The 27,222-nt window shown below is 35.9% G+C and overlaps 3 protein-coding genes across 4 annotated transcripts in view; 1 reads left to right on the top strand and 2 right to left on the bottom strand.

The window, feature by feature from the left end:
• The first annotated feature begins 503 nt into the window (after positions 1–503).
• On the top strand, positions 504–14,281 carry LOC124437573 (nuclear valosin-containing protein-like). The gene is given in 21 exon segments (XM_046987543.1): positions 504–524; positions 1,025–1,112; positions 1,312–1,621; positions 2,838–2,888; positions 2,891–2,904; positions 3,295–3,646; positions 4,144–4,288; positions 5,320–5,457; positions 5,804–5,867; positions 6,022–6,052; positions 6,642–6,724; positions 7,508–7,630; positions 8,468–8,572; positions 8,794–8,856; positions 8,972–9,094; positions 9,989–10,088; positions 10,616–10,722; positions 11,855–11,931; positions 12,568–12,727; positions 12,809–12,866; positions 12,960–14,281. Coding segments are annotated over 18 exon segments (2,067 nt in total). The 5' UTR covers positions 504–524; positions 1,025–1,112; positions 1,312–1,335; the 3' UTR covers positions 12,854–12,866; positions 12,960–14,281.
• Positions 14,282–15,402: 1,121 nt separating this feature from the next.
• LOC124437255 (ER membrane protein complex subunit 10-like) lies at positions 15,403–18,775 on the bottom strand. Its single transcript, XM_046987248.1, has 10 exons — positions 18,662–18,775; positions 18,515–18,572; positions 18,411–18,435; positions 17,805–17,898; positions 17,620–17,724; positions 17,122–17,179; positions 16,861–16,925; positions 16,662–16,729; positions 16,139–16,235; positions 15,403–16,057 (listed from the first exon to the last, which is right to left on the bottom strand). The coding sequence occupies exons 1-10, from the start codon at positions 18,761–18,763 to the stop codon at positions 15,944–15,946; spliced, it is 786 nt and encodes a 261-aa protein (XP_046843204.1). The 5' UTR covers positions 18,764–18,775; the 3' UTR covers positions 15,403–15,943.
• Positions 18,776–19,610: 835 nt separating this feature from the next.
• Positions 19,611–27,222, bottom strand: part of LOC124436383 (maestro heat-like repeat-containing protein family member 1) — a 32,932-nt gene continuing 25,320 nt past the window's right edge. The window contains exons 32-42 of one of the 2 annotated variants that reach the window (XM_046986297.1): positions 27,049–27,208; positions 26,558–26,739; positions 26,269–26,406; positions 25,711–25,825; positions 24,938–25,084; positions 24,058–24,252; positions 22,748–22,876; positions 22,250–22,384; positions 21,705–21,807; positions 20,571–20,636; positions 19,611–20,053 (exon numbers count right to left, since the gene is read on the bottom strand). In XM_046986297.1, coding sequence (XP_046842253.1) covers positions 19,971–20,053; positions 20,571–20,636; positions 21,705–21,807; positions 22,250–22,384; positions 22,748–22,876; positions 24,058–24,252; positions 24,938–25,084; positions 25,711–25,825; positions 26,269–26,406; positions 26,558–26,739; positions 27,049–27,208 — 1,453 coding nt within the window. In that variant the 3' untranslated portion in view covers positions 19,611–19,970. Of the gene's footprint in view, positions 20,054–20,570; positions 20,637–21,704; positions 21,808–22,249; positions 22,385–22,747; positions 22,896–24,057; positions 24,253–24,937; positions 25,085–25,710; positions 25,826–26,268; positions 26,407–26,557; positions 26,740–27,048; positions 27,209–27,222 lie in introns of those variants that run through there. The other variant, XR_006945342.1, reaches the window with a different exon arrangement.

The following is a 27,222-nucleotide window of genomic DNA, read 5'->3' as shown; positions in this document are numbered from 1 at the left end:
AAAAACTTTGACACAGTATAATGGAGAAATACCATCTCACTTTGTGCTGTATGTTTAACTAAATTAGTGGTTGCAGTAAGCCATCTCAGTGTTTCTATTGGTTGCAATATGCAATTACTGGCTGTTGTTATGGCAATCATATACAAAAAATTCAATGGACTGGTCATACTGTTTGCTCCATATACTGTCGTAGGCCAATCTATTGAAATAAGGATTTTATGGTTGTTCGGCTAGTACAGCTATCGATGGTGTAGAGTGAAGTTTAAACTTTGTCCACAAAAATTCATTTCAACTGTACTATTGATTTTTTTTGCTTAAAATAGGGGGGGAGTCAAAATATTTCGTAGAGTGGTGAAATCTGATATTAAGGGTGAAAATTTGTAGGGAAAGACATTTCTTATGTGTCGAACAAGCCATTTATTCAGGATATTTGATATTTTTCCTTGCTTTTAGTTTACGATGAATTGAAAGCAACGAGATGAAACTGAAAGCAGAGAAAAGCGGGATGATGAAGACGATGCCTTGTAAGTGGTATTTAGTCAAATTCTTTCCGCCCAAATCTTTTCATTTTGCAGAAAGGCCATTTCATCTGCTCACTTTCTCTCTTTTGCTCTGTATTCTTTGCTTCTACCGCTTTCCAAACGACTCTCTATAATGGCCACCGCCCTTGCCCGATTGAGGATTCTTCGCATTTCATTTGGTTTTCATTTTGGTTTTCATTTTGGTTTTTCATTTGTTTTTCATTGTGTTACAACCAAGGGTAGCTCGTTCATTTTATGAATGATTTTACAATGTTTTTGTTAATATTAAAGATAGCATCTTGTATTACAAGCAAGTGTAATTCGTTAATGTTTTAATTAATTTTAAAGATAGCATCTTGTATTATAGCTAGTGGTGACTAGTTCTTATCATGGTTAAGTTTTAAGATGGCAACTTAAACTGGAACGAATATAATTTTTTTGTTTTTTTTTCGTATTTTTGTCAAATTTCATTTTGTTGACTTTGAGGGATGAATTCTTTTCAGGTCAGACAAATGTAGTGCTGCAGACGATACCGTGTCCTTTTCATCTGATTCTGAGTTATCTGAAGATGAAGAGGGAGACAGTCTTTGCGTAAGTAAGAAAATTTCGGAAGCTCTTGCACCTTTGCAGTTCTTTTCTTGACAAGTGTTAACGTTTAGTATAAGGTAGGTTACTGGTGTTTTTGAATAAATATGGTCAAGTATTACTTTTTCTTCCTTTATTTTTCATCAACCCTTTCTATGCCTTCTCTTATCTCCAAGTTGTCATAATTTTTGATGTATTATGTTAGACGGAAAATTTGGTGAACCGCTCCATGCACGAGATGTACCAAACATCAAACGCGAGAATTTCCGATGGCAAAACACCATCGACGATGGTTGAAGTGGAGACGAGTTCTCCAATGGAAAAAGGTTATTCTATTCACGACCATCTCCGAATGTCCGAAAACACGCCCGAGCTAGTTATTAAGAATGGCGAAGAAAAGGTTGAGAAGTATGGATCGAGTAAAGACAGAAGACGAAAAACACGTCAGACGTCGACGCTTTCAAATGAAACGAAGAAGAAGTCCAGTGTGAACAACAATCTTGTTGAAAGCAACGGTAGTGTACACGGCTTGAATTTGGATGTTTTCACGAAATTACTTGCTACAAAAATATTCTTGTATCTCGAAGGAAATTTTCTCCAGAATTTATTTCATTATTTGCATTTGTCGTACGCGCTTGCTTCCATTTGATATTGAGGAAAAATTTTCACTGGAAAGTTTAGTTAATTTAGCAGGAACATTTGCATTTGTCGTACGTGCTTGTTTCCATTGGAAATTGATGAAAAATTTTCACTGGAAAGTTTAGTTAATTTAGCAGGAACATTTGCATTTGTCGTACGTGCTTGTTTCCATTGGAAATTGATGAAAAATTTTCACTGGAAAGTTTAGTTAGTTTAGCAGGAGCATTTGCATTTGTCGTACGTGCTTGTTTCCATTGGAAATTGATGAAAAATTTTCACTGGAAAGTTTAGTTAGTTTAGCAGGAACATTTGCATTTGTCGTACGTGCTTGTTTCCATTGGAAAATGATGAAAAATTTTCACTGGAAAGTTTAGTTAGTTTAGCAGAAACTTTCCCGTTGTTCGAAACTTACTGCCATGTAGTGACATTCTTCATCCATGTCTATTTTCTTCTTTGAATTATTCGCAGATGATTACCATCATAAATAATTGTGAACAAGTATGTTTGATTTATAACGTTTTAGTTAAATCCCGTGCACACGATCCGATTTGTCGGATCCGATTTTGTCGGATCCTAAAAAACGGATCCTGTGAACACATATAAAGCGAGCCTCCGACAGTCAGATCCGTCAATCTCAAATTCGGATGGATATAGAACTTGCTCTATTTTCATCCGACAAGATCGAAAGAAGCCGACTAGCCAAATTACATAGATTTGAAAAAAACTTGGAATCAAGATTCAAGATACGAAAAATATATTGATTGATATCCTGGACAACACAAATGGCTGTTCAAAGGACTGTAAATATCAAAACGAATGTAAATACAAAACTATTGGACCGTCTGAGCCCGCAACCAAAAAAACGGACCCGAAACAATCGGATCCGACAAATCGAATCGTGTGAACGGTCCTTTAGAATAATTCAATTTTACACGAGGCTTCAAACGTGAGAACATAATTAGATATTTATTGGGCATTGAATTCTGTGTAAAGAGAGTTTGAAGTTTCGATGATGACACGAAAATTTGATAGTATCATGGCCATGCTTTTGTACTTCATACCATTTAATCACAATCGTTCTTGTTTGTATAGAAATCGAAATACCGCGCGTTCCTCTGATGAAATTTTCAGATCTCGGAGGCTGTAAAATACGATCCAGGTGATTTGGTCTTTCTGAAATTATCCATTGTAGATCGAGCAATTGTTGTAAGGGCATTTACAGCAACTTTATCGAAACGTAATAGTGTTAGATACGAGGGACTCGTTTCTCGTCTCCATCCCACAAGGTATGACGGGAAACGGGGCTATATGATTGTGTCATTCAAGCTGAATTTTCTCTAAATTTTCCACTTATGATTTAAGAAGTTGCGTAAGCTCTTTTGTAAGTTGTGACAGTAACCATTATAACATGTGTTAAACGTTTATTTTTTTATTTTGACGACGACGACGTACGACGAGCAAAGAGTGCCATCTTTTACGAAGAGTTTCTCTCTTTAACTGTTAACATAAAAGTGCGCATGCGTCATGAATACATGTCGTTTCACATTAGGATGTTTGTAAGCTGTTGGTCCACATCAAACATCCGGAAGTATTTGACACCCTGGGGATCACTCCTCCGAGGGGATTTTTGCTCCACGGCCCACCAGGATGTGGAAAATCGTTGTTTGCTCACGCCATCGCTGGCGAACTCGACGTGCCGATTTTCAACGTCGCTTCGACCCAATTGATTTCTGGTATATCAGGCGAATCCGAGGGCAAGATTCGTGACGTGTTTCGACGCGCGTGGGATCATTCACCGTGTGTGTTGTTCATTGATGAAATCGATGCGATAACACCTAAACGTGAGAACGCATCGAAGGAAATGGAGCGACGTATTGTTGCACAATTGCTTTCTTGTTTGGGTTAGTTATGGCGAGGTTTTTCATTTCTTGTTTTTTGTGATTGTCAGTTGGTTCATTTCATGATCAAGCGAAAACCCAATTTCTTTTAATTTTTGCGTTTTGAACTTGAGGTTTTGCACCAGTGAAATGGTGAATCGTTTTTAAACTTGTAAATGAACACACCATAAAGTATAATTATTGACAGAGGCGGACTCTAGCAAACTTGGAAAAGATTTAAAATCCTGCGCCAAATCCCTCAAATCTCACGTACACAGTAACTGTGATGTTAAATAATAACTATTTGATACACTTCTGTACTGTACACGTACCAACAGACGCATTAAACCTTGTGTGTGTAGGATGATGTGTATGTACGTAGGAAACCTTATTTATAAAATTATACCAATAGGCATTTCCTGGAATCTTCCTTAAAATCTCATGCCTTGAGGACGAGCCCGCCCCCCAATATTTCATAAAGTGTCCGCGACTGTTTATTGACATGTGGTATTTCATCGTAGATGAAATGAACAGAAACAAGGACGTTCGTGTGCTTGTGATTGGTGCAACAAACAGGCCTGACTCCCTTGATCCAGCTTTAAGACGCGCAGGAAGGTTTGATCGTGAGATACGAATGGGCATTCCTGATGAACGAGCAAGAGAAGAGTAAGTCGACAACACTTTAAAGTATGTTGGTTTTGCAATAACTACCTACATAATATGGATTGATTTCCTGATTGAGGGAATCAGACAATAGCGATGAACTATTTCTATTTGTTCTTTAGATTTTCTCATTTCTTTATTGTATTGTACTTTACATGTTTGTGGATGTTGATCGTCCAGGTTAGTAGAGTCCTGAGAAGGAATGTTGATGTTGATGTTGACTGACTTGTAGACAACATTAGCGGTAGTCATCTTCAGAGTCAATGAGAGAGTAAACGTCAGGTTTGCCGTATTTGTTGTCTGGTTCTTACGTCATTGTATTGTTTGTACAGAAAATGTGTCACTTGACTTTAAAGATGACTACCGCTAAGGTTGTCGAAACGTCAGTCAACATCAACAATCTTTCTCAGGAGTCTACCAACCTGGACGATCTACATCTCCAAACATGTAACGATACTCCCGGGTTCAAACCATTCACTGTATTGTACTTTATTATTCTTTCAAGTTCCAACCAAACATAAATCTTAATCATACAGGTAATAGGTAGATATCGTTCTTGGTTCATAGTTAACATCCCTTAGAATATGGGACTTCGAAGAAGATGGTGGCTTTCTCATTTAATAACTGCCGTTGTGAAGGATTGATGTTTAAGAAAGGCACATTTGAATCATAGAAAAATTTGAACCATAGAAAAATTTGAATCATAGAAAAAATAATCCTTGAAGGAGTTGGCATTGCAAAGGAAACACTATGAGGTTTTGGCGTCGTCAAAACGAGTGATGCACGAAGCATTGCGATGTACAAAAGAAGCATTTTTCCCCTTAGTTTCTAATCCTGCATTTGTGACTGCCAGGAGAACGTCAAATTTGAAAGTCTCGTTTGGAATCGCGTCTAGTCCATAAACACTTTTGCTTAAAGATTTCACCTGCGTTAAGATACTTTCAAGTATCAAACCTTTACGTTCGTGATGGTGTTGTTGTTGCTGTTGTATCAGCCGCTCATTTCTTTCTATTTTCATCTTTCTTTTTTTATAGAATTCTTTGTGTGCAGTGCAAAGGTCTAAAATTGCAAGAAGAGTTCGATTACAAGTCTTTGGCAAGTCAGACGCCCGGATTTGTTGGTGCTGACCTAACCGCTCTTGTACGAGAAGCGGCAATGTGTGCTGTAACCAGGTTAGTTTGCTGAATTCTTTCAGTGTGTGAGCTTATATGACTGTTGTTACTTTCAAGTCGTCATATAATTTGGTAATAAACAATTTAATGAAATAAACCGAATTACAATTTACTACTTTTAAATTACATTAAGGACCGTTTGGTCCCACGTACAAGATTCAACAACAATTTGTCTTTTACTCTAACTAAACAACAACACACTTTTTTTAAACGTCACTTCCTGCTCCCCATTCCGTCCAAAGCGGCAATTCATACGGTAGCCACAACTGGTGCTCATGTTTCCAGTCCGCTGGAAAGCAAAATGCGCGATTTGATGTGCTCGCTCACATCATTCTTTCATTTCTAGAATATTTAACGAAAGTAAAACAGGATGTTCTGAAAACCATTCAATGGTACTACGAAACTCGACGGTAAGCAATCGCGTTGTTTTCATCAACACTAACTAGCTTTCGATGCATTATTTAGAATGTTCTTTTAACTTGGAAACGATCCCCTCAATTTGAATGTTTTTTTCTGAAATTGAAAGATAAGGCATTTTGACTTTTGTTTTGTTTTTCGGCCTAGGATTTGACAGATGCTAATAAACAGAAAAGTGGTAAGTGCTTACAATCATACTGATGGGCTATTCTCCTCCTCTCGTGTGTGACATTCACATTGTAATGCTGTTGGCTTCGAGCGTAGACAAATAATTACAATATTGCAAAGTGTACGATTTTTATTCATTGAATCATAGGTTGACTTTTTCTGAAAACATATGTCGTGATGGTTTTCACTATGATTCTATGGGATGCAAAGGGAAATGTGCTACGTCACGTGGGAAATGTGCTGCGTCACGTGGGAAATATGCTACGTCACGTGTGTCACTGAAATGGACATGTTAAATTGTATAACACCCTTACCATGCATGCTCTCTTTGAGAGAATTGTCCCTGATCCATATTCACAAGTCTTGAGAAACGTCAAGCAAGACTTGTTTTACTTTGGTTTAATTTTGCATCACGTGTAACACTATAATCGTCCTCGTTCGTGCGGTTGCACCTTTGATAGTTATCAATGTCACATAATGATAGAAAAGCATTTTAAATCGATCAATTTTTTGCTTCGTTCTCTTTGTGAAATTTTTTACGACCATTTGTAGTTTTTCACGTTTTGTTTGTTGATTTTACACAAAAATTGTATTTGCAGTCATGGATTTGTTCAAAAGCAGTGAAGCTATTTTTACCGAAAAACAACTTAAAGACTTATGTATTACAATGGACGACTTTAAGGTATATACACACATGTCCTTGACTTAAAGAAAAACAATTTATGTTTGAGAGCAACTGCACGAAAAAGAATTCGAATGAACGCTTTGTTTTTTCCTTGTCGAACTTCTCTGCTAAAGAAACCAAATCGAAAGGGAAATTAGTATATTAAATACGAAGCTCTAGCCTAGTATTGATTATGATTCTTTGAGCATTGTTATATTGAAATTTGTCGCGAAATATTTGATGAAATGTAATAGTACGATATCTAGCTTTGTTGTGCTTGTATTATTTTGTTTAAATGAGCAGACTTCTTTTAATCGAGATACATACTTTATTGAGCTTTCAAAATGTAGCTACGAGTTTTCAGAACGAACGTTATTGAAATTGTATTAGTGAGATCTAACATATCATTTTTTGTAGTGTGTATTATTCATATCGTCACTGTATGTGTACTTTTACGTGTACCTAAGTCATTTTTGGGGAGTTTTGACAAAACGAGAAAAGAATTGATATAATTATTTTAAACTTTTTAATTGAACATCATATATGAAACATTGTTGAGTCCTTTTGAAGGTCAATTGACTTCGTCAATAAATACAGAGCACAATCCCTCAGTTGGCAAAATAATAGTTTAAGGCGAAAACACTAAATTGATAGAACATGACTTTGGCAAAAAAAAGTTGATTTTACAAATTGCTGAACGGTTTTACACTATTGCCTACTAATAGATGTTGTGTGTGTTTACGTTTTTGTTGGAGTAGCTGTATTGAATATGTTTATGAATAATCCTTGTTTTTCCACTAGCAAGCCTTACGTGATGTTCAACCCTCAGCTAAGCGTGAAGGTTTTGCTACAATCCCAGACGTCACGTGGGAAGATGTCGGCGCATTGGAAGATGTCAGGGAAGAGTTGACGATGGCTATAATAGTATGTTATTGATTTTACATAGGAATTTATGTCGGCAGTCGTTGCGTTGCGTTAAAATGTAATCTATGATGGATTTGAAAGTTCGCTGTGTTAACGAGTGGATCTTTCTCCCAAGAGACAACCAAAAGTTCTGAAAAGAAATGTTTTAGAAGTGCTGTCCACTGTGCATTTCGGCAGACAACTCGTCAGGTGTCAGCTTAATAAGTATCGCCTCCATTGTTTTCAGAAAAAAGCCGACCTGCATTTGTTTAAGATACGAAATTTGTCTTCTGCAAGAGCGTAGGAAGATTGATAATTGGGGGCATTCATATATTCATGTCATAATCCTTTGAAAATAATGGATTCAAAAGAACTTAACTCTGTATGTCATGAATATATGAATATTAGCCCCCCCCAATTATCGATCTTCCTACGCCATGATCATCTGTGTATGCGTCAGCACAGGATTTATTTGAAAGAAGGTGTGTGCCTATTGCTGCAGTCACTCTATGTCGTGATATTAGCCACGCTTCCCAACTGTTTAGTTGCGAATAGTGCTAAGAGTGAATCAACTTTTCTTTTCATCATCAAAACAACTGATGAAAAGTTGATTCACTCTTAACAGATGGCAAACGTTGACACCTGACGAAATGCATGGTGTATTCGATCTTCTCCCTTTAAACTACATACTGCCAAAACTAGTCTTTTTCAGTTGAGCTATCCATTTGCAAAAAGCTGTTGATGAACGATGCAACAGATGTTTCCCTTCAAATAAGTGTTTGCACATGCGCACTTGCAGTATGTCTACGTTTAGGAGAATAAAAATGTAACTGAGAAGTAATCCTGTGTTTGCTCTAGGCTCCCGTACGTCACCGCGAGGCTTTCAATGAACTTGGTCTGACCAATCCCCCCGGAATATTACTGGCCGGACCACCTGGATGTGGGAAAACGTTACTTGCTAAGGTATTGTCCCATTACCATGCTTCTTAGCTTCCATAGACGGGGGGGAGGGCAGCAGTCCCACGTTATGGACTCACTTACCTGGGAAAGTCTTTAGTTGTACGTGGTCTAGTTATGTGAAGTTATTGCCTACTTGCAGACAAATTCCTCAAATTACCGTCCCTTCAAGTACATTTGAAACAAATTTTTTACCATATCCGAAGTGTATTTTTGTGTGTTTGTAGGCCATCGCCAACGAATCTGGGATCAACTTTATTTCTGTGAAAGGACCAGAACTTTTGAACATGGTTCGTCTCGCTTAATGTGCTCATCTTCCTTTCATTTTTCTCTCACGGAATGTGGTGATCTTTTTATCGGTATTTTGTCGGTATTTTGTCGGTATTTTGTCGTTGTTTTTGACAGTATGTCGGTGAAAGCGAAAGAGCCGTACGTCAAGTGTTTCAACGTGCCCGCAACTCGGCACCATGTGTGATCTTCTTTGACGAACTGGATGCGCTGTGTCCACGACGATCGCTTAGCAACGAGGTATTTGAAATATAAATTATTGTATGAGGTATTTGGAATAAAATGTTTTGAATGATTCATGTTTTAAATATTATTACATGAAGTTTCATGTTGATAGATGTTGATCATGCAGGTTAGTGAAGTCCTAAGAAGGACTGTGGGTGTTGGTGTTGACTAACGTTTTGATGTTTTGACTCTTGACTTTGAAATGATAACCGGCAACGGAGTTAGAGCTTTTACCGGAGGGAGTGCTGGACACTGCCTATTTCTCTACGAAATGTCAATATGCCAAACAATAAGTAAAAGTTATTTGTGTTAATGAAGCACGCTTCCAAAAATATCTCTTGACCATGGTGTAAAAGTAAGATAATTTAACAAAAAAGTGTGATATGGCATAATGACAACCACAAAGTCACAGCCGAAATCCAATTCAAAGTGTGGAAAAACTCTTCCCCGAAAAAAATCCTACTAGATCCATCCCTGATCTAAAGGTCAGTCCATACTAATACCAACCATCAAAATCATCCAGAATCAAACCTGGTCTAAAGATCAGTCTATACTAATACAACCATCAAAATCATCCTAAGTCAATCCCTGATCTAAAGGTCAGTCCATACTAATACCAACCATCAAAATCATCCAGAATCAAACCTGGTCTAAAGATCAGTCTATACTAATACAACCATCAAATTCATCTCAAGTCAATCCCTGATCTAAAGGTCAGTCCATACTAATATGAACCATCATTCTCAGGACTGCGCCAACTTGGACGATCAACATCTTCAAACATGTGACCATAATCCTGGGTTGAAACCATTTTATTTAAAGAAAGGTTTTCTTAGCAGAGATTTGAAAGCTCAATGATGTGATACCGTCATTTAATGGCACTGTATATTTGATCAAAATATCTTTCAGTCGACGGCTAGCGCACGTGTTGTTAATCAGTTGTTGACGGAAATGGATGGTCTGGAGACAAGGAAACAGGTTTTCATCATGGCAGCAACCAACAGACCTGGTAACTTTCCTTCTTAGTTTATGATAGAATGAAGTTTTTTTGTGCTGAGGCTTTACGTAAAAAAAAGGGGTAAACCCTCTACTACTATGTACACATGCTTGTTCCACATAGTAATGTCTTTTGTAAATCATTTTCCTAGAAGCTTAAACATTTTCAATCACGACCTCAAATAATTATCGGCATGTTGATAAATCGTATGATTTTTTTTGATAAATCACATCTAGAATATCGTCTAGCGTTTTGAAGCCAATGTAATAAAATGCGGACTTGATTATTCAGACATCTTCTTGAACCTTTGACTACGCTTTGATGTTTGAACAATTCCAGATATCTTGAGTGGTTTTAAAGCCAAAATACCCAATAGACTGCTTTTTAGTGTTTTCATCTTCCCCCGCATTTCCTTCAAATTTAAACAATTCCAGACATCATGAGTGGTTTTGAAAGTAAAGTACAGGGTTCTTCTTTAAAAGATTGCCGGTGATTTGATATCGCTCAGATCTATTTCTTTCAAATTTAAACTTTTCTAGATATCATTGATCCAGCTATATTGCGACCTGGGCGACTTGATAAAACACTTTACGTTGGTTTACCGCAAGAGAAAGATAGATTAGCGATCTTGAACACTTTAACGAAGGTATGTATACTGCCGAATATTTTATTGAATATGTCTGAAAACTCTCAAAGACGATTTAAGTCGCATATGCTGAGGGATATTAATGTGACCAAGGGAAATTTCTTCTTAGCTAAGTTGGAAATGTTATCAAGATTTTGATGGATCCTGTAGGACTTATAGGAACTTATAATGATCTTATAAGTTTTATAAAACTAAATTTTACATCAAAGTTTTCTGTTTGTACTGTATTGAGCATTTTGAATGTCTTGGTGATTTTGTCTGTTAAACTCCATTAACATCATTGATTCTCAGCGTTTTCTAAAATATCATATTCGTTAGTACAACGATTTGCTATATACATGTGAAGATGAATATATGTGTAGGTATCAAAGATACATATTCTACAACACACTCTTGACAAAAACTACTATTACCAAGAGTTAATTATGTTTATGTAATGTGATATCATAGTGATGTTACTTGCATAATGACAAGGCTAAATATCTCTAGGTAAAATTGAATTTCTCTAGGTAAAATGAAATACCTTTAGGTAAAGTTAAGCATCTCTAGATAAAGTTAAACATCTCTTGCTAAAGTTAAATATCTTTAGTTAAAGTTAAACATCTCTAGGTAAAGTTAAACATCTCTTGCTAAAGTTAAATATCTCTAGGTAAAGTTAAACATCTCTAGGTAAAGTTAAACATCTCTAGGTAAAGTTAAACATCTCTAGGTAAAGTTAAACATCTCTAGGTAAAGTTAAACATCTCTAGGTAAAGTTAAACATCTCTAGGTAAAGTTAAACATTTCTAGGTAAAGTTAAACATCTCTAGGTAAAGTTAAACATCTCTAGGTAAAGATAAACATCTCTAGGTAAAGATAAATATCTCTAGGTAAAGTTAAACATCTCTAGGTAAAGTTAATTATCTCTAGGTAAAGTTAAATATCTCTAGGTAAAGCTAAATACGTTGATCAATGTTGAATATCATAATTTTACTGAAGTTTCATTGCCATTATGAAACTATGCTGTAAATTTTGCTTTCGTAAGTATTTTAATATTGATCCATATTGGCCGTCGTCACTTTAACTGTACATTTTGTTTCAAATTATTCCGCCCTCCGCTTGTACTACTTGCTTTTGTCACACCCTCCTGTAGGGTGGATCGAAGCCAAGACTTGGCAACGATGTGGATTTGAAGGCAATCGCTTCGGATGGTCGCTGTGAAGGATTTTCGTAAGTTTCTGAATGCTCATGTTTGATTCTCAGAAATTGACGGGTGCGTTTTCGGTTAGTAATCACCGCAAAATGTTTAAAGATAAAAATATTCCTTAGGTAAAGTATAAACGTTTTGAATTAGGAATCACCACAAAGTGTTTAAAGATAAAAATATTCCTTAGGTAAAGTATAAGCGTTTTGAATTAGGAATCACCACAAAGTGTTTAAAGATAAAAATATTCCTTAGGTAAAGTATAAGCGTTTTGAATTAGGAATCACCTCAAAGTGTTTAAAGATAAAAATATTCCTTAGGTAAAGTATAAGCGTTTTGAATTAGGAATCACCACAAAGTGTTTAAAGATAAAAATATTCCTTAGGTAAAGTATAAGCGTTTTGAATTATGAATCACCGCAAAATGTTTAAAGATAAAAATATTCCTTAGATAAAGTATAAGGTTTTTGAATTTCTAGTAATCTTTCTAGCAATGTATTCTGACACACCCTAACTCTGCTACTGGTTTTTACCAAATCGATAAACAAAGAAATAAAAACTTTCGAGGCTGGGCTAGTAATATATTAAGTTGCTCCAAGCAGTATACTAATTCACTGACGATTGCAAGTTCACGACGAACAAGTTCTTTCTATTTTCATTCAGAGGTGCTGATCTTGCTGCTTTGATTCGAGAAGCGTGCGTTAACGCATTGCGCGACTGTATTAAAGGTTGTCAATATGACGAAAACGGCGTTTCCGCTGTCGTATTCGAGAAACATTTCGAGGGAGCTTTTGAAAAGATCAAGGCTTCCGTCTCACAGAAAGTATGTTCATTGTATGCGTTTAGTTTAAGATGTTGCGTATGCAACTTGTCCTGTATCAGACGTCGTTTCTGTTCATTCTAGGAAAAACACGTGTACGAAAACATGCTTGAAAGAACAGGAAAATAAGAAGGAAGTTTTCGTATGTATGAGAAGTGATTCTATTCATATTCATTTCAAAATTCATCATTTTCATCAAACGTTACATTTTATTGGTCGTTCTATATGATTATAGATGGCGTAATGTAGAAGAAGATCAACACAGTGGCAGAAGACTGACAGCTTCTTGTTGGTCATTGATTAGTTCAAAAACTGACAGCTTCTTGTTGGTCATTTATTAGTTCAAACACTGACAGCTTCTTGTTGGTCATTGTTCAGTTCAAAAACTGACAGCTTCTTGTTGGTCATTGTTCAGTTCAAAAACTGACAGCTTCTTGTTGGTCATTGTTCAGTTCAAAAACTGACAGCTTCTTGTTGGTCATTTATTAGTTCAAACACTGACAGCTTCTTGTTGGTCATTGTTCAGTTCAAAAACTGACAGCTTCTTGTTGGTCATTGTTCAGTTCAAAAACTGACAGCTTCTTGTTGGTCATTGTTCAGTTCAAAAACTGACAGCTTCTTGTTGGTCATTGTTCAGTTCAAAAACTGACAGCTTCTTGTTGGTCATTGTTCAGTTCAAAAACTGACAGCTTCTTGTTGGTCATTTATTAGTTCAAACACTGACAGCTTCTTGTTGGTCATTGTTCAGTTCAAAAACTGACAGCTTCTTGTTGGTCATTGTTCAGTTCAAAAACTGACAGCTTCTTGTTGGTCATTGTTCAGTTCAAAAACTGACAGCTTCTTGTTGGTCATTGTTCAGTTCAAAAACTGACAGCTTCTTGTTGGTCATTGTTCAGTTCAAAAACTGACAGCTTCTTGTTGGTCATTTATTAGTTCAAACACTGACAGCTTCTTGTTGGTCATTGTTCAGTTCAAAAACTGACAGCTTCTTGTTGGTCATTGATTAGTTAAAAAACTGATAGCTTTTTGTTGGTCATTGATTTGTATACGCAAAAATCTGTAATATTCGTTGTTGAGCTCTTGGCTCTTGGTTTTGACTGACCTCCAATGCACGAGGTCCTTGGTTCGTCTCGTTGATGGTGTTGGTATGGATTGTAGCTTCAAGATTGAGTGCAAGGTTTGAGGTTAGGAGAGAGTTTAAGGGCGCTCTGTTTACGCTGAGGTTCTTGACTATTAAAAATGACTACCTTCGGGGTCTCATAGAAAAATTTGAGCAAAAGGCTTAGTTTTTTAAAGCGCAAAATTTTTTGTAGTTGTTCCCTTGCTTGCTTGATTTTTTTTTCTGAAATTATACTGAAGATATTTCTGAATATATTTCTGAAATTATAAAGTGTTCCATTCTCAAAAATTTAGCAAGAGAATTGCCGATGGCACAATTTGTGGATAGCATTACCTAGGAAATGACGACTTTATTGAATGTTGTCTTCTATGAAATAAGGCCTTTTCCAAATGAAATAATGCTTTTTAAATACATGTGATTACATTCGATTTTATTAACTTCATTGAAAACATTCGACTATGAAATGACAGCTTTAATGTTGTCTTCTATGGAAGGACGACTTCTTGAAGTGTGACTGGGTGTGTTCACAGAAACTAGGGAAAATTACCGGGTAAAAAAATGAGTACCGGCAATGTGAAATTTTGAGAAAAGCTTGTGTTTTGTTGAAACCTTTCCAATAAGTAGTTAGCTTGTATAATGGTGAAATATATTTTAGTTAAATTGTAAAGTTAAATAAGCCGGACGCGGTAAGGAAATGTCTGCTTTGGTTACGAAAGTGCCCTATAGTCTTTGTGTGGAAAATGTGAAAATTTGTGAAAAAGCATCAATTATAGTCTTTGTAATAAAAAATGTGAAAATATGTGAACATGCATGAATTATAGTCTTTGTGTGATAAAATGTGAAACTTTGTGAAAATGCGTGAATTATAGTCTTTGTAATAAAAAATGTGAAAATTTGAAATAATCTGAAAATTAAATTTTTTTGCATAAAATGTGGAATAATGCATAAATTATAGTTTTTGTGTGAAAAAATGTGAAAAGTTGTAAAAATTACATTTTTAGTGTGAAAAAGTGCAAAATGCGTGAGTACATTGTAATTTGTGTAATCAATTACGGTGTAAACATGTAATCAAATACATTGTCTTTCAATGAGTAGTGTTTTAATGAAGGTAATAGTGTTTGCCCTGAGGTTCTTGACTATTATAAATGCCTCCCTTCGGAGAATCATAGAAAAATTTGAGCAAAAGACTTAGTGTTTTAGGGCAAAATTTTGCGTAGGATTCCCTTTGCTTGCTTGATTTTTTCTGAAATTATACTAAGTGTCGCATTCATTCATAAAAATTTAGCAAGAGAAATGCTATTTCTAAACTATGTGCACAGCATTATCTACCTCATTGTCGCTCATTTCATCATCCTAATCATCACGCTTAACACACCAAGTCAACAGCAACCGACCCTTCGAAGGTTTCGAACCTCACTCCTCAACCTGAGAAACCTGCATCTGTCCACTCGACCAGACAGTGCGTTGGAATCACGCAAATTTATCGTATTTACTACAGTACTGTAGCTATAATGAAAGAATATATTTATACATGCATGTACAGTAAAGAGATAATAAATGAAACAAACCACAAAATTTTATGATTATTCTGTAAACCATCGAGATTTTTACACGAACGTTAAAAACTATAATGTAAAAGCATTGAGTTGCAAGATATAATCATTCATCATCGTGGTCTTGCCACACAACTATACATTAATAATTCTTATAGTTTTGGATCTCGTTTAGTGAACGACATCAACAATCAATTTCATTCAATGTTTTTCTGGAGAACGAGCACAGAATAAAAACTTGGGTTGGTTTCGCCAAAAATCACGCCAGCTATTTTACTGCTTTACGTAGACTGAAGTCAAAGTTCATCTTATAATTACACCAGAGGATCGCCATGCACTCGTTATAGAAACATCTCGTTTAATAAAAATGGAGGATGAAACTTGTTTTGACTGTGTTTTACCAAAATGCATTGTGGTTAAATAGATTTGTACAAACCAATTTGGATAACAAACAGTAGTGATATGAAGAACAAAATTTACTTGATGGTAAAACTCCAGTTTCTCTTTAACAACATCTTTAGATCAGTGCTTTATGTTCAAGTTGAGTTAACTAGCCGATGCAGATCCACCTCCCCCGGAACCTCCATCACCACCAGCTCCGGCAGGGGGTTCTTGGTTAGACATCATCACAAATATCACCAGAGGAATAATGTACATCCACTAAACGAATGAACACAAAGGAATATGAGGGACAAACCAGGATATTTTAAAGACAACTTTTCTTCGAAAACTGTCACTTACATATTTTTGAAGGAATGATCTGTTGTCTTTGCCTTTTCCTCTTTCTTTTTCACGTCTTTCATCTTCCAATCTCTTTATGTAAGCCTGAGTATCAGGGCTAAAAAGCAAAAATATGTACGTCTGCTGAGAAAAACACCAGGTTAATTCCAATTAATTTTCAAGTAACTAAGAAGAAAGTTTTATACTTTTTATAAAATTTTGAATGCACAAAATAAAGATTTGAATTGAAAGGAACGTTTTCAACGTTATTAAATAATGTGAAATATGTCAACTGATTGAATACATTTTTGAACAAACAGGAAAGTTTTGATCTAAGAGAAAAGTTTGTCACAAAAAGCATGTTCTGCGTTCATGCAAAAATTTGAATTTATCAGAAAGTTTTGAACTCACGGGAAAATCTTGAACTCACGTAAACAAAACAGAAATCCGCCAGTACAAACTGAATTTTTTCAATTCTTAATCACCCTTCATAAATCAATATTTTATTGAAGGAATAAATTGCTTATGCAGCGTGTCCACTTACGTAGGTCCAGGAGAAACATGTGAAAGGATAACAGTTGTGTTAAATCGGTCATATGCCATTTTCTTGAACTGCAACAAAAATGAATAGTGAGAAATGTAAGTGTTAAAACAAGAACAAAATAAACAATTGTTCACAAATCATTGACAAATAAATAGATGCATTCCGCTCTAGCAACCTTCTTAAACAAAGACCTAGCTACCTGATTGGCTGAAGTTTCACTACAATCAGATTTCGTAGTTGACAGACCAACTGCAAAGACATGGCCTGAGGAAACAAAATTTAATTTTTCAAATAAAGAATCATCACAAGGTTCAGTTGTAGTTATAACGTTCTAGAAATTACACAATTTGTGTTCACAGGCTGAAAGATTCTCGATCAAATGAATTTTTAACAGATTATCAAATCAAATACTTAGATTCAGTTTTTAGACTTGTCTCTTATAGACAAAACCACATCTCACCGGTATGGTCCAAGTTGAGTTTTATTATATCTGAGAAATTCGAGAGCAGCAGAGAGCACTGTAAAGTATGAAAGATTTCCATGAAAAGTATGATTAATGAAACTTAAGACTGCACAATGGTATTTTTAATGGTGGGATGCTAATGAATTTCATGTGATTGAATCACTGGATTCAGATAGGATTATGGGATTTAAGATTAATAATTTAACAGAATTATATTTGTGGGCAGTATATTGCTTGTTAATTCAACCCTACTTTGAATGTTTTGTCAATAAAAAAAAAGCTGATGGGAATGAGGATCTTAGGAGGGTAAGTCTGAGAGCAGGTCTGTGTTATCTTCCTCCATTGTCATGTAAGTTCACAAAATGAAACTTAAACACACATGATTTATTATGTGAATAGCTTGTTTACAAAGGCCCCTGCTAAAGACTCTCCAAGGAGTAGTCTTAGGCCAACACAACTTGGAAACCATTTATTATTATATCAAAAACAACTCACCGCCTTAATTAATGTTGAAACATAATATGGAGATTTTGGTTCAACACTTTCTGAAGGATTCATAGTCACTCGAATATGATAGAAATCTCCACGACGGGCAGCATCCTTTAGTACATTTAAAGAATCAATGATGGACGAATGAAAGGTTTGCCACGACATCAAAAATAATGTCTTAAAATTACCACCTTTAGGGAATTCTTGAAAGTCTTCCATGAGAAATCTTCGCTGTCTTTGTACGAACCAAATGTTCCCTTGATGCTCTTGATAAAAATGTGACCCCTACACAAATGTGTTTTGTATTGATTTCAAATCAAGATTCACCCACATTGTAATTAGGAGTCACATCAAGCAAGTCACATATGTCCAAGTTTAAAGATATCAACCAATATACAGTTATGTTGCGTGAGGCCAGTTGCATTGCAAGTCCTTTGTTTAGTCATACTATATATCTGCAACTTTTTGGCATGTACTCAATGTGAAAACAATACATTACCATCAAATAAATGATAGCGATATAGCCATTTCAATAATTACGGAGGGGAGGGGATTCACAAATTCATAGTTTGCTGTACTTGTAGATGTTAGTACTATAAAATCAATTATTTTCTACTGATTATAAAATGCACAAGTGAATAGGAGCCAAACCAATAGTGGAGGCTTGCTACACCACTGAATGTTTTAAAATGTATAAATGAGGACTACGCTTACACGTTGACTACATTATTCTGTTTGACTATATCTTTTTGAATCTGACTTTATTTAAACACTGACGTTTAAATGAGTAATATTACCTTTCCTTGAACACCAGATCTCCACCTGACAAAATTGAAAAGTAGTATCATATAAAATATCTACGCATAAACTGATCGTAATCTTAAAAACAAGCATCGCCTACTTGCTCCAATAGCGTGTTCGACAATCAATGCATCACCAGCATTTTTACCAATATCAGTCTATAAATTACCAGCAACGAGCGTATTTAAGTAAATTATTACGTTTGACCAGATCATAGAGAGCTAAAATACGATTAAACAGCACCTACCGCTTGGATAGTACACAATATGCCTAACAAAGCGACAGAATATAGTAAGAATTTGCCAGCTGGAAATCTCGTTCTTTCCGCCATATTGACATGTGCTCCCATACTTCATCTTACTTGTATCAAATGGCTTCGACAGACGACGGTCGACCTCAGCCTGCCCTACTCTTTGTCATTGGCTTGTTTATCTATAGTCTGTTTATCTATAGCTACATGTGATTTTCTGATTTCCCTTTAATTCTTTTTGACCGCTGACTTCAGTTCTCTCTTTTTTCACGTTACCTGACTTTGAGCTCACAACTCAATTGAATTTAAGAAACATTCAAATTTTGAGTCGACATAAGAGTCGTCATTTCATAAGAGCCGTCATTTTGAAATATGATTATTTCAGAGGTCTTTTCAAAGTTTCTTGTCTCCCATTTCGCCTTCTTTTGTGTCTACATTTATGTCTACCTTTATGTCTACCTTTGTGTCTACCTTAATTACGTCTACCTTTATATATCTAACTTTTTACCTACCTTTTGTGTATCTTTTTGTGAAATGTTTGTCTATTTTCATGTTTACCTTTATGCGTGCCTTTGTGTCTACTGTTTACCTTTTAAGTTGACCTTTGTCTACCTTTTCCACGTAGGAGTCGACATTTGACAAAGTTGTCATGTTTTAAGAGACAATATTTAAAAAGGGTCGACATTTCATAAAAGTAAGGAGACTTCATTTTTAAAGTTATCACTTAATAGGATTGGTCTTTTTAAAGTTCTTTGTCCACCTTTTTATGTATCTTTTTCTCTTCTCTTCGTGTCTACCTTCGTGTAAATTTGGAGTCACAATACAGTCATTTGAAAAAGTCGTTATTTTGTAACGGGGAAGGGGGGGGGAATGGCCTAAACACCCAATGCCTTCTCCCAGTTTGTACTTCTCTGCTTTGTATGACGTATAATTAAATTGTTGCATATTATTTTTCACAAAATTTATTGAACAAACTATAAATGATTAAATAATTTTGAAAACTTCACCAGATAGAAAATGCAACACGGGGCATATCGTCATGAATACTTTGCTTCACACTGTTCAAATTTTTTTATGAGGGGAAAGAAACTATAACTTGCAATATTTCGTTCAGTGTCATTCAGCTTGGATCATTCATAAAAAATGATGTAGCTCCGACTAATCTATGCTACCACTAAATATTTCCAGTTGATTAATAACTTAACTCCCTTCAGAGAGAATAATGTATGACTTGCCAGACGCACTTACTATGTTGACAAAGTGAAACACAGTAGGACAAAGTCAAGCAAGCTGGATTTTGATGTTGCTAGTAGTCGTACAGAAGGCTCATCGCTTCAGCGGCTTTACACCTCACATTTGCCGATGTATCTTTCAGCAAGGTAATTAACGCTAGAAAAAGCACATAAACAATTTATGATCTTCATTTTCACTAGCTTCGTGAACGGCACAATGGTTGAAAGTCGTTAAAATCCATTTACACCACACGATGATTTTAACATGGGACAGTCAAGGAAGTCACGCAAATTTCATCAAAGATGGTGAGTGGTGTAAGTAAACGGGGTTTAAAAGACTTCATACCAATACCATTCACGTCTTGTTCATACAAAAATCTATTTTACTCATTTTAAAAAAGGTTGAACATTTTGGGGACGTAACCAGCGGCGTAGCCAGGATTTTCTTTCCAGGGGAAGGCGGTCAAAGGGGAAAGTAGGGGGGTATAACTGTCGTTTAAACAATATAATATATGTAAAACATAGCATTTTAAGGGGAGGGGTAAGAATTTTCCGGGGGGTAGCTCCCGGGTCTTCCCTCTGGTTACGTCGCTAGCCCCAGACCACACAACATGAAACTTCAAGCCTAAAAGCACAAGTTAACATTTGATACCGTGACACTGACGAATACTCACCTCCGCAAACGTATTCTTTGGAAATCGTCAAGCGTTTGTTTTCAGGTAAATTACCAAGAAGAAACCCTTAAATGGATCATCAATAGAAAATAAAAAGAAACGCAATCCGGTTCGAGAAAGATAAACGCCGCTCAAGTCGTAGATGTTGAACGACTCATAGTCTTTAGAAATAATTGTTGACAAGGTGTCAGTTCTCAGAGTCATGCTTTGTGCACGTGGTGTTTACGTTTCCATTCTGGAGATTTCTTGTAAAGAATTTTCCTACTAAGCACAGAAGCATAACCCCGAAAGTGAAGCTTGGAAAACGAACACGGTATTGAAATCACCGACGTTTTAAAATGATGAAATTCACAGTATATTTTACCCAAGAATCTTAAATTCACTTTGTTTCAAAACATTCCTCACACCAACTCCTGCTGTACCTCAACGGTATTAGCATGTGATAAATAACGTGAGATACTGCATTTTTTTGAAAGTTGATGACGAGTCTCGTTATGTGTTGTAGCCACTTTGCAAATATTGCTCGGGCTATGTAAATTTCAGATCATTGGTATTTTGTACTTCTTTTGAAATCCATCGTTTTTTTTACAGTGAGTGAACACAGTGGCGTAGCTATGGGCTCAGGATGGACGAACCCACGGGCCCCATGGTCTAAAGGAGCCCCTGTCAGATTAGAAAATTATTAATATACAATGGATTAAAAAAAGAAAACTTGCACGGCATAAACTGACGTATAAAGAATTTAAATTTAAAGGCTAGACAGCGAGATCATACTGGAGAATAAGAATGTTTGAGGCTAAAAGTACGTTATCATTGTTTCGTACTAATACTATGTAGATGGATTATTGTATTGTGGTGCTTATTGCATTTTCATATGGTAATCGAAAGGGGGGTCCCTTTGAATATTTTCCCACGGGTCCCCAGTTGTACTGCTACGTCACTGAGTGAACACCAACGTAATTTACACAACAGGAAAAAACTTGCAGACTGGCTGCACCACTTTTTAAAACTCAAGAGATATCTCAAACGATAAACATCAAGAATGCGGCTTCTTTCCCACCAACGATTCAACACAAATCACAAAATAAATATTCCATAACAAGAATGAAACAGTTCCACCACTCAAATACGTACCTAACAATATGGCGGCGTTACACTGTATTTCCGGTAGCGAACTCTTGAAAAACGTCACGCATGTCATGATGTAGAAGTCAACCTTATCGCTTAGGTCTTTAATCTACAAATGGAAAATCAAGGTACGGATCAAATACAGATCAAGGATCAAGGATACAAATCAAATACAGATCAAGGAACGTTAGTGGAAGCACCAGGGATTATCAAGTAATGTCAGGTAGTGATGATTATTATCCACACTAAAAGTTGATTTACGTACTCAATTTCACACAAAACTTATGAAAAACTGCAAAACTGATGCAAAACTGACGAAAAACTGTAAAAATTATGCAAAATTGTAACACTGATGCAAAACTGTAAAATGGTTGCAAAACTGTAACCAAAGCAAAAGAAGGATCCAATAGTTATTTTAAAAATACACCACAATTTTTCGTTTTGTAACTTATATAGTTTCCAGTGAGCAGAAGTACTTTTTGATTTTTTGAGTGCGATAACCACTTTAAGATTTTAAATTCAATATAATAGCTATGTAGGAATGAACTCACGATTAGTCTTGACAAATCTCTCATAAACTCTCCGTAATGTAGGTTTGCGTTCTCTAGAAGATGTTTGAGGAACATGTCGGTGATAGCTTGTGAGCCCATCAATGGCGCCAGTTTTCGTAGAGCACATTTGCATGCCTGTATTTGAAAATTGAAACCACGAACACAACGTTTTTAGTCCAGTTCAAAAAAAATTTAGGTGAATCATCTCATGCTTTAACTTACATTACGTATTGCAACATGAGCGACTGATATTAAAAGAAAAGGCACCATCATATAAATGGATCATGTATTTGCAAAATAACAAATCTTGACCCAAATCCCCAGGTGATTTAAGTAGAGCAAATTTCATGGGAAAATTTTGATTAGTAGTGCGCCAAAATTCGCGTTGCTTTCTTTGTTATTAGACTAATTACCAAACTTTTGCCAACGTGGTAGACGTCTATACTGTTATGATTCATGCAATTGTCATCATAAACAGTTAATACGAAAGACACGAACCTTGGTCACTTCCGGCTCTTCATTCATATGAACCAAGAGAGTCACGAAATTTGCATGAATCTGTTCCAAGAACGGACCCTTCGAGGGGCCGTTACCAAATCTTGAGAGATTCCCGAATAACGTAAAGGCCTCCAACACCAGCCTTCTCCAGACGAACATGTTAAAAAATTCAATTCTTCAATACTTTCATTTAATTGTTTGAAGGAGATTTATTTGAACGGTGTTCAAGAACACGTGCGTACAAAAAGAAAAACGAGGTGACTGGCGAGTTAGGAAAAAAAACTTGGCTCAATCATTCATAAGCAATATTAGAACTCTGGTAAATATAGTAGATGACAAATCCCATGGTTTGACGATTCCATGTAGTAGATCGAGATTTAAGTTTATCAGCTCAATTGTGACATCAAACACCTTCATAGAATGCTGAAGGATTTCAAACTATAAAATATTAATCTCAGTAGCAGATCCAGATTTCAGTTTATTGGCTCAATTGTGAAATCAAAACACCTTCATAAAAATGCTGAAAGATTTCAAACTATAAAATATTAATCTCAAAAGCAGATCTAGATTTCAGTTTATCAGCTCAATTGTGAAATCAAAACACCTTCATAAAAATGCTGAAGGATTTCAAACTATAAAATATTAATCTCAATAGCAGATCTAGATTTCAGTTTATCAGCTCAATTGTGAAATCAAAACACCTTCATAAAAATGCTGAAGGATTTCAAACTATAAAATATTAATCTCAATAGCAGATCGAGATTTCAGTTTATCAGCTCAACTGTGAAATCAAAACACCTTCATAAAAATTTCAAATTGTAAAATGTTAACCAATCTAATCAACGTTCGCTAAAGAACAGTAAGTTATTTGCTTGTTAAGTTAAGCAAGGAAATTTAAATAATATGAAGTTATTTGCAATTTTTAGGCAAACGTTTTTGTAGAGTTAACAACTTCGTGATTCATAAATAATGTTACTAGTTAGCGACAATCACCTAACTTATATTTTATCAAAACTAGCTAACTAGGGAAAGTAGCGTGAGTATAAACTAGTTAAAAATTAAAAATTTCTATTGCTTGCAGATGTTTTAGAAAAAATTTATTACGATAACGAGATTTTTACCCTATATTTTCCTGTTAAAAAATCGAAATTTTGAGCATGTGACTGAAACTGGAATTAGTCCCAGAAGAAGGAACTTTTACATTTTCCAGCAATGCCGCCATGAAAAGCGCTGACACATTCGTACAAGTATGATGAAATGGCTAGCTGACAAATCTTATTCATAGCAAACGTCTTTCTACAATAACAAACACAAACCTTTATGAAACAAGGTCGGATACGAAGACAAATATTAATGAAAATGTGACGAACGTTGCTCTCATCGACGACAGCTAAGATTTTCGATAGGCCCGCCATTGCTTCGAGGGTGAGATCGGACTCCGGGTCATCACGATCGTCCATTCCCGTCATCATTGCAGATAGTATGGTTGTGGCGTGTTTTTGAACCTGGAGTAATACAGGTGAAACGATTCATTTTACAACACATGAAGTATTACAAAAGTAATGTGAAAAGGATGGTGCAGTTAAGGTCGTCTTCTTTTCATTTTTTCAAATGAAATTTGCAAGAGAAATCTTGATTGAGCAAAGTGACTAATCTAGAGTACGTAAAAATAAATTACTGCAGCTCTTTTTGAACATATTAACATTTCCATACACCCTACAAGCAGTTCATTGGTAAAATTATAGTCTTTAAAATTCAAAACAAACAATGTTATTCTCAAAGTATTTGAACATAAAATTGAGAAGCCACAGTTTATTTTGACGAACTGATTGCGCAAAAGATAGCAAATATGCCTCGTCAGTTGACACAGAACTATGCACTTTAACCTTTATCATTTAGTGAGACCATCCTGGTTAGGAGTTGATTTCCATTAAGGATTGATTCGGTAAAATATTAAATGCAAATGTATTCATCTCACTAGATAGATTAAGATCGACGATAAAGACTTCCACGATGACCATCCGGTAGAGAACCTCCTTAAAAAGGCTGAGATGCTTCCTTCTGTCTGGCAGAATTTACAATGGCGTAACGAACGGGAAGATGGTGAAATATTCACCAAGATTTACGTTCACCAAACTCGCCAATTTCCTCTTTAAAGAAATATTACATCATTTACGACACGTTACTTACCATAGTTTCATGTGTGTTGCCAACATTTCCCAGGCCTCGAATGCAATACTTGCGAACCACGTGATTGCTATCGACCAAACGTCCCATCATGTTTGCAACGATCATATCCACTAGTTCCAGTTCCCCACCGCACTGACAGTTGATTAGCTGAAAAAAATGACGTTCAGGTGTTTAAACAATAAGGACGGTATCTTTTTGTGTTTCTTGACACGCATCTTTGTATATTCAATAAGCGACTTTATTGACTAGAATCTGATGAAGAAACTCGAATTCCTTGTGTACTCAGCTATATGGGTCGTGCGATTTAGCTAAAATTGTTTAAGAGTGACAAAGCTGTGCAAACGAATCCCTTTTTGTTTGAGCCACAAATCTTTATCCGATGTCATCTCATGTTGTAAGTTAACCTTTACGCGTGTTCAGTTATGGAGATTCAGATGGAAGTCATCTAGTGGCAAATAATTCCTTGCAAAAATAAGTCACAAATTTTCACGAGAAGTTATTTAATGATGCTTACGTTAGTCTAGCGTTTCAATAGAGTGATCCGACATAAAAGCTGGTGTTTTTTATACAATGGTTGACGATAATCGTCTGGCTTCGTATGTCGGAACTCAAATTCATCTTTTTCAGTTTCTTCATTAATAGATTTTTCACATGTCTTACAAGACACAACAGAACCCGACATGGGTGATTTCAAAGCCATTATTGAACACGCATTAACATAGAATAGCTGCTATATATGGATGTTAAAATTTAAATATTTTTGTTTTACTAACTTCAGAAAAGAATGCTGTGACCACAACTCGTTGATTGTCGTACGCACTCGACATGACTGGAGTAAACACATTGATCAAATCCCGAACATGTTGTGCTTCGGTCTTGCATACACCTCTATATGATGAAATAAAGTCATAAATGTTTATGATGATTGCAACTTTTTGTCGACTTTGTTCATTCATCAGACTAAGACAAACGAAAAACACTTTCTGATAAAGCAAGAGATTTCAAAATTGAAATATACATGATTAAAAAAGAAAACCAAAGTTTTAAACTGTGATGACAATAAAACAAGATAAACAGTCAAAATTCAACTATAGTTAAAAGCACGTATGGACACAAAGTAATTTTTGTGAGTGTCATCAATTTTTGTGAGTGTCTTTTATATGATGTCAGTCAGTCAATCTAGTTTGGATTTGATTTCCGTGGCTTGTTTCACGGTGTTTTTGTGAAATTCTAGCCAAGGCTAGGGGGGAGGGTGGGGTGCGCACAGCCCAACCCTCCTCCTCTAAATCCACTTCTGGTTCAAAGTGTGTGAGAGACGGTGCGTGACAAACCTCGCGAGACCGCAAACACCTTCGGGAAATGTTTCCTCGTCCTCAAACATATTCCAGATTTCTTCAGCATCAAGAAACTCGGACAGCTCGAGTCTTTGACTGCGGATTAAGAATATTTTCATCGTAGCCAATGCTGACCTGTAAAGGAAATGTTTTATTTACACAACAAAAAGGGAGAGACAAACTTGTGCAAAGTATCAAAAAGAAATTTCTCTTCCTTACGTTCTTGCACTAAACGAAACATTGACAACATTTTCGACGAAACCAGAATTGAACGCTATCAACTTACTTCAAAGGTTGCAACTCAGGTGACTTCCCCTTGTCTTTCTTTTCTTTCGACAAAACGGGAGGTTGAAGATCGATGCATGTACCGATTCGTATCAAGAGGCACGCAAATAATCTTGGAAACTGTTTCGACACAAGTTCTGTGATTTCTTCCGACCAAAACAACTCGTTGAAGGCGTAAGTGACCTAAAAAGATACTCCTATCCATTGCTCACAAAATAAATTGGAAGAAGCGTATTTTTACTGATTCACATGTTGTTTGTTTCGCGCATGTGCGCGTGTGCGCAAAAGTTGATTGGACTTTGAGCGCTATGGCAAAATTTTCGGGTAAAGCTACGCATAAAAATGCATGACTTCAACATCCCATGCTTTTAAACACATATTCATCTTGCTTTACCAACGAGCTTTGCCCAACTTTTGGCAATGTACTTTGTGGAACAGAAAAGGATGCAATAGAACATGGGGGAAACATTAGACATGCGCAGTAGTACTTACCGCCATAGCAAGTAGCGTAGCTGTTCTTTTCTTACTGTCGTCTTTCCCTATTTTCTCCTGATACGGTAGCGTGACGTTCAATAAATTGACAAGATGATCCAGTACTTCTGGAACAAGAGAAGGCTCTCCCCCTAAACTCTTCCAAATATCAACGGTGTCCCTGAAAATTACAAA

The sequence above is a fragment of the Xenia sp. Carnegie-2017 genome, unplaced genomic scaffold, assembly GCF_021976095.1.
Source record: "Xenia sp. Carnegie-2017 unplaced genomic scaffold, XeniaSp_v1 HiC_scaffold_16, whole genome shotgun sequence".
Lineage (NCBI taxonomy): Eukaryota > Metazoa > Cnidaria > Anthozoa > Malacalcyonacea > Xeniidae > Xenia > Xenia sp. Carnegie-2017.
This window is presented reverse-complemented; position numbering and strand designations above follow the sequence as displayed.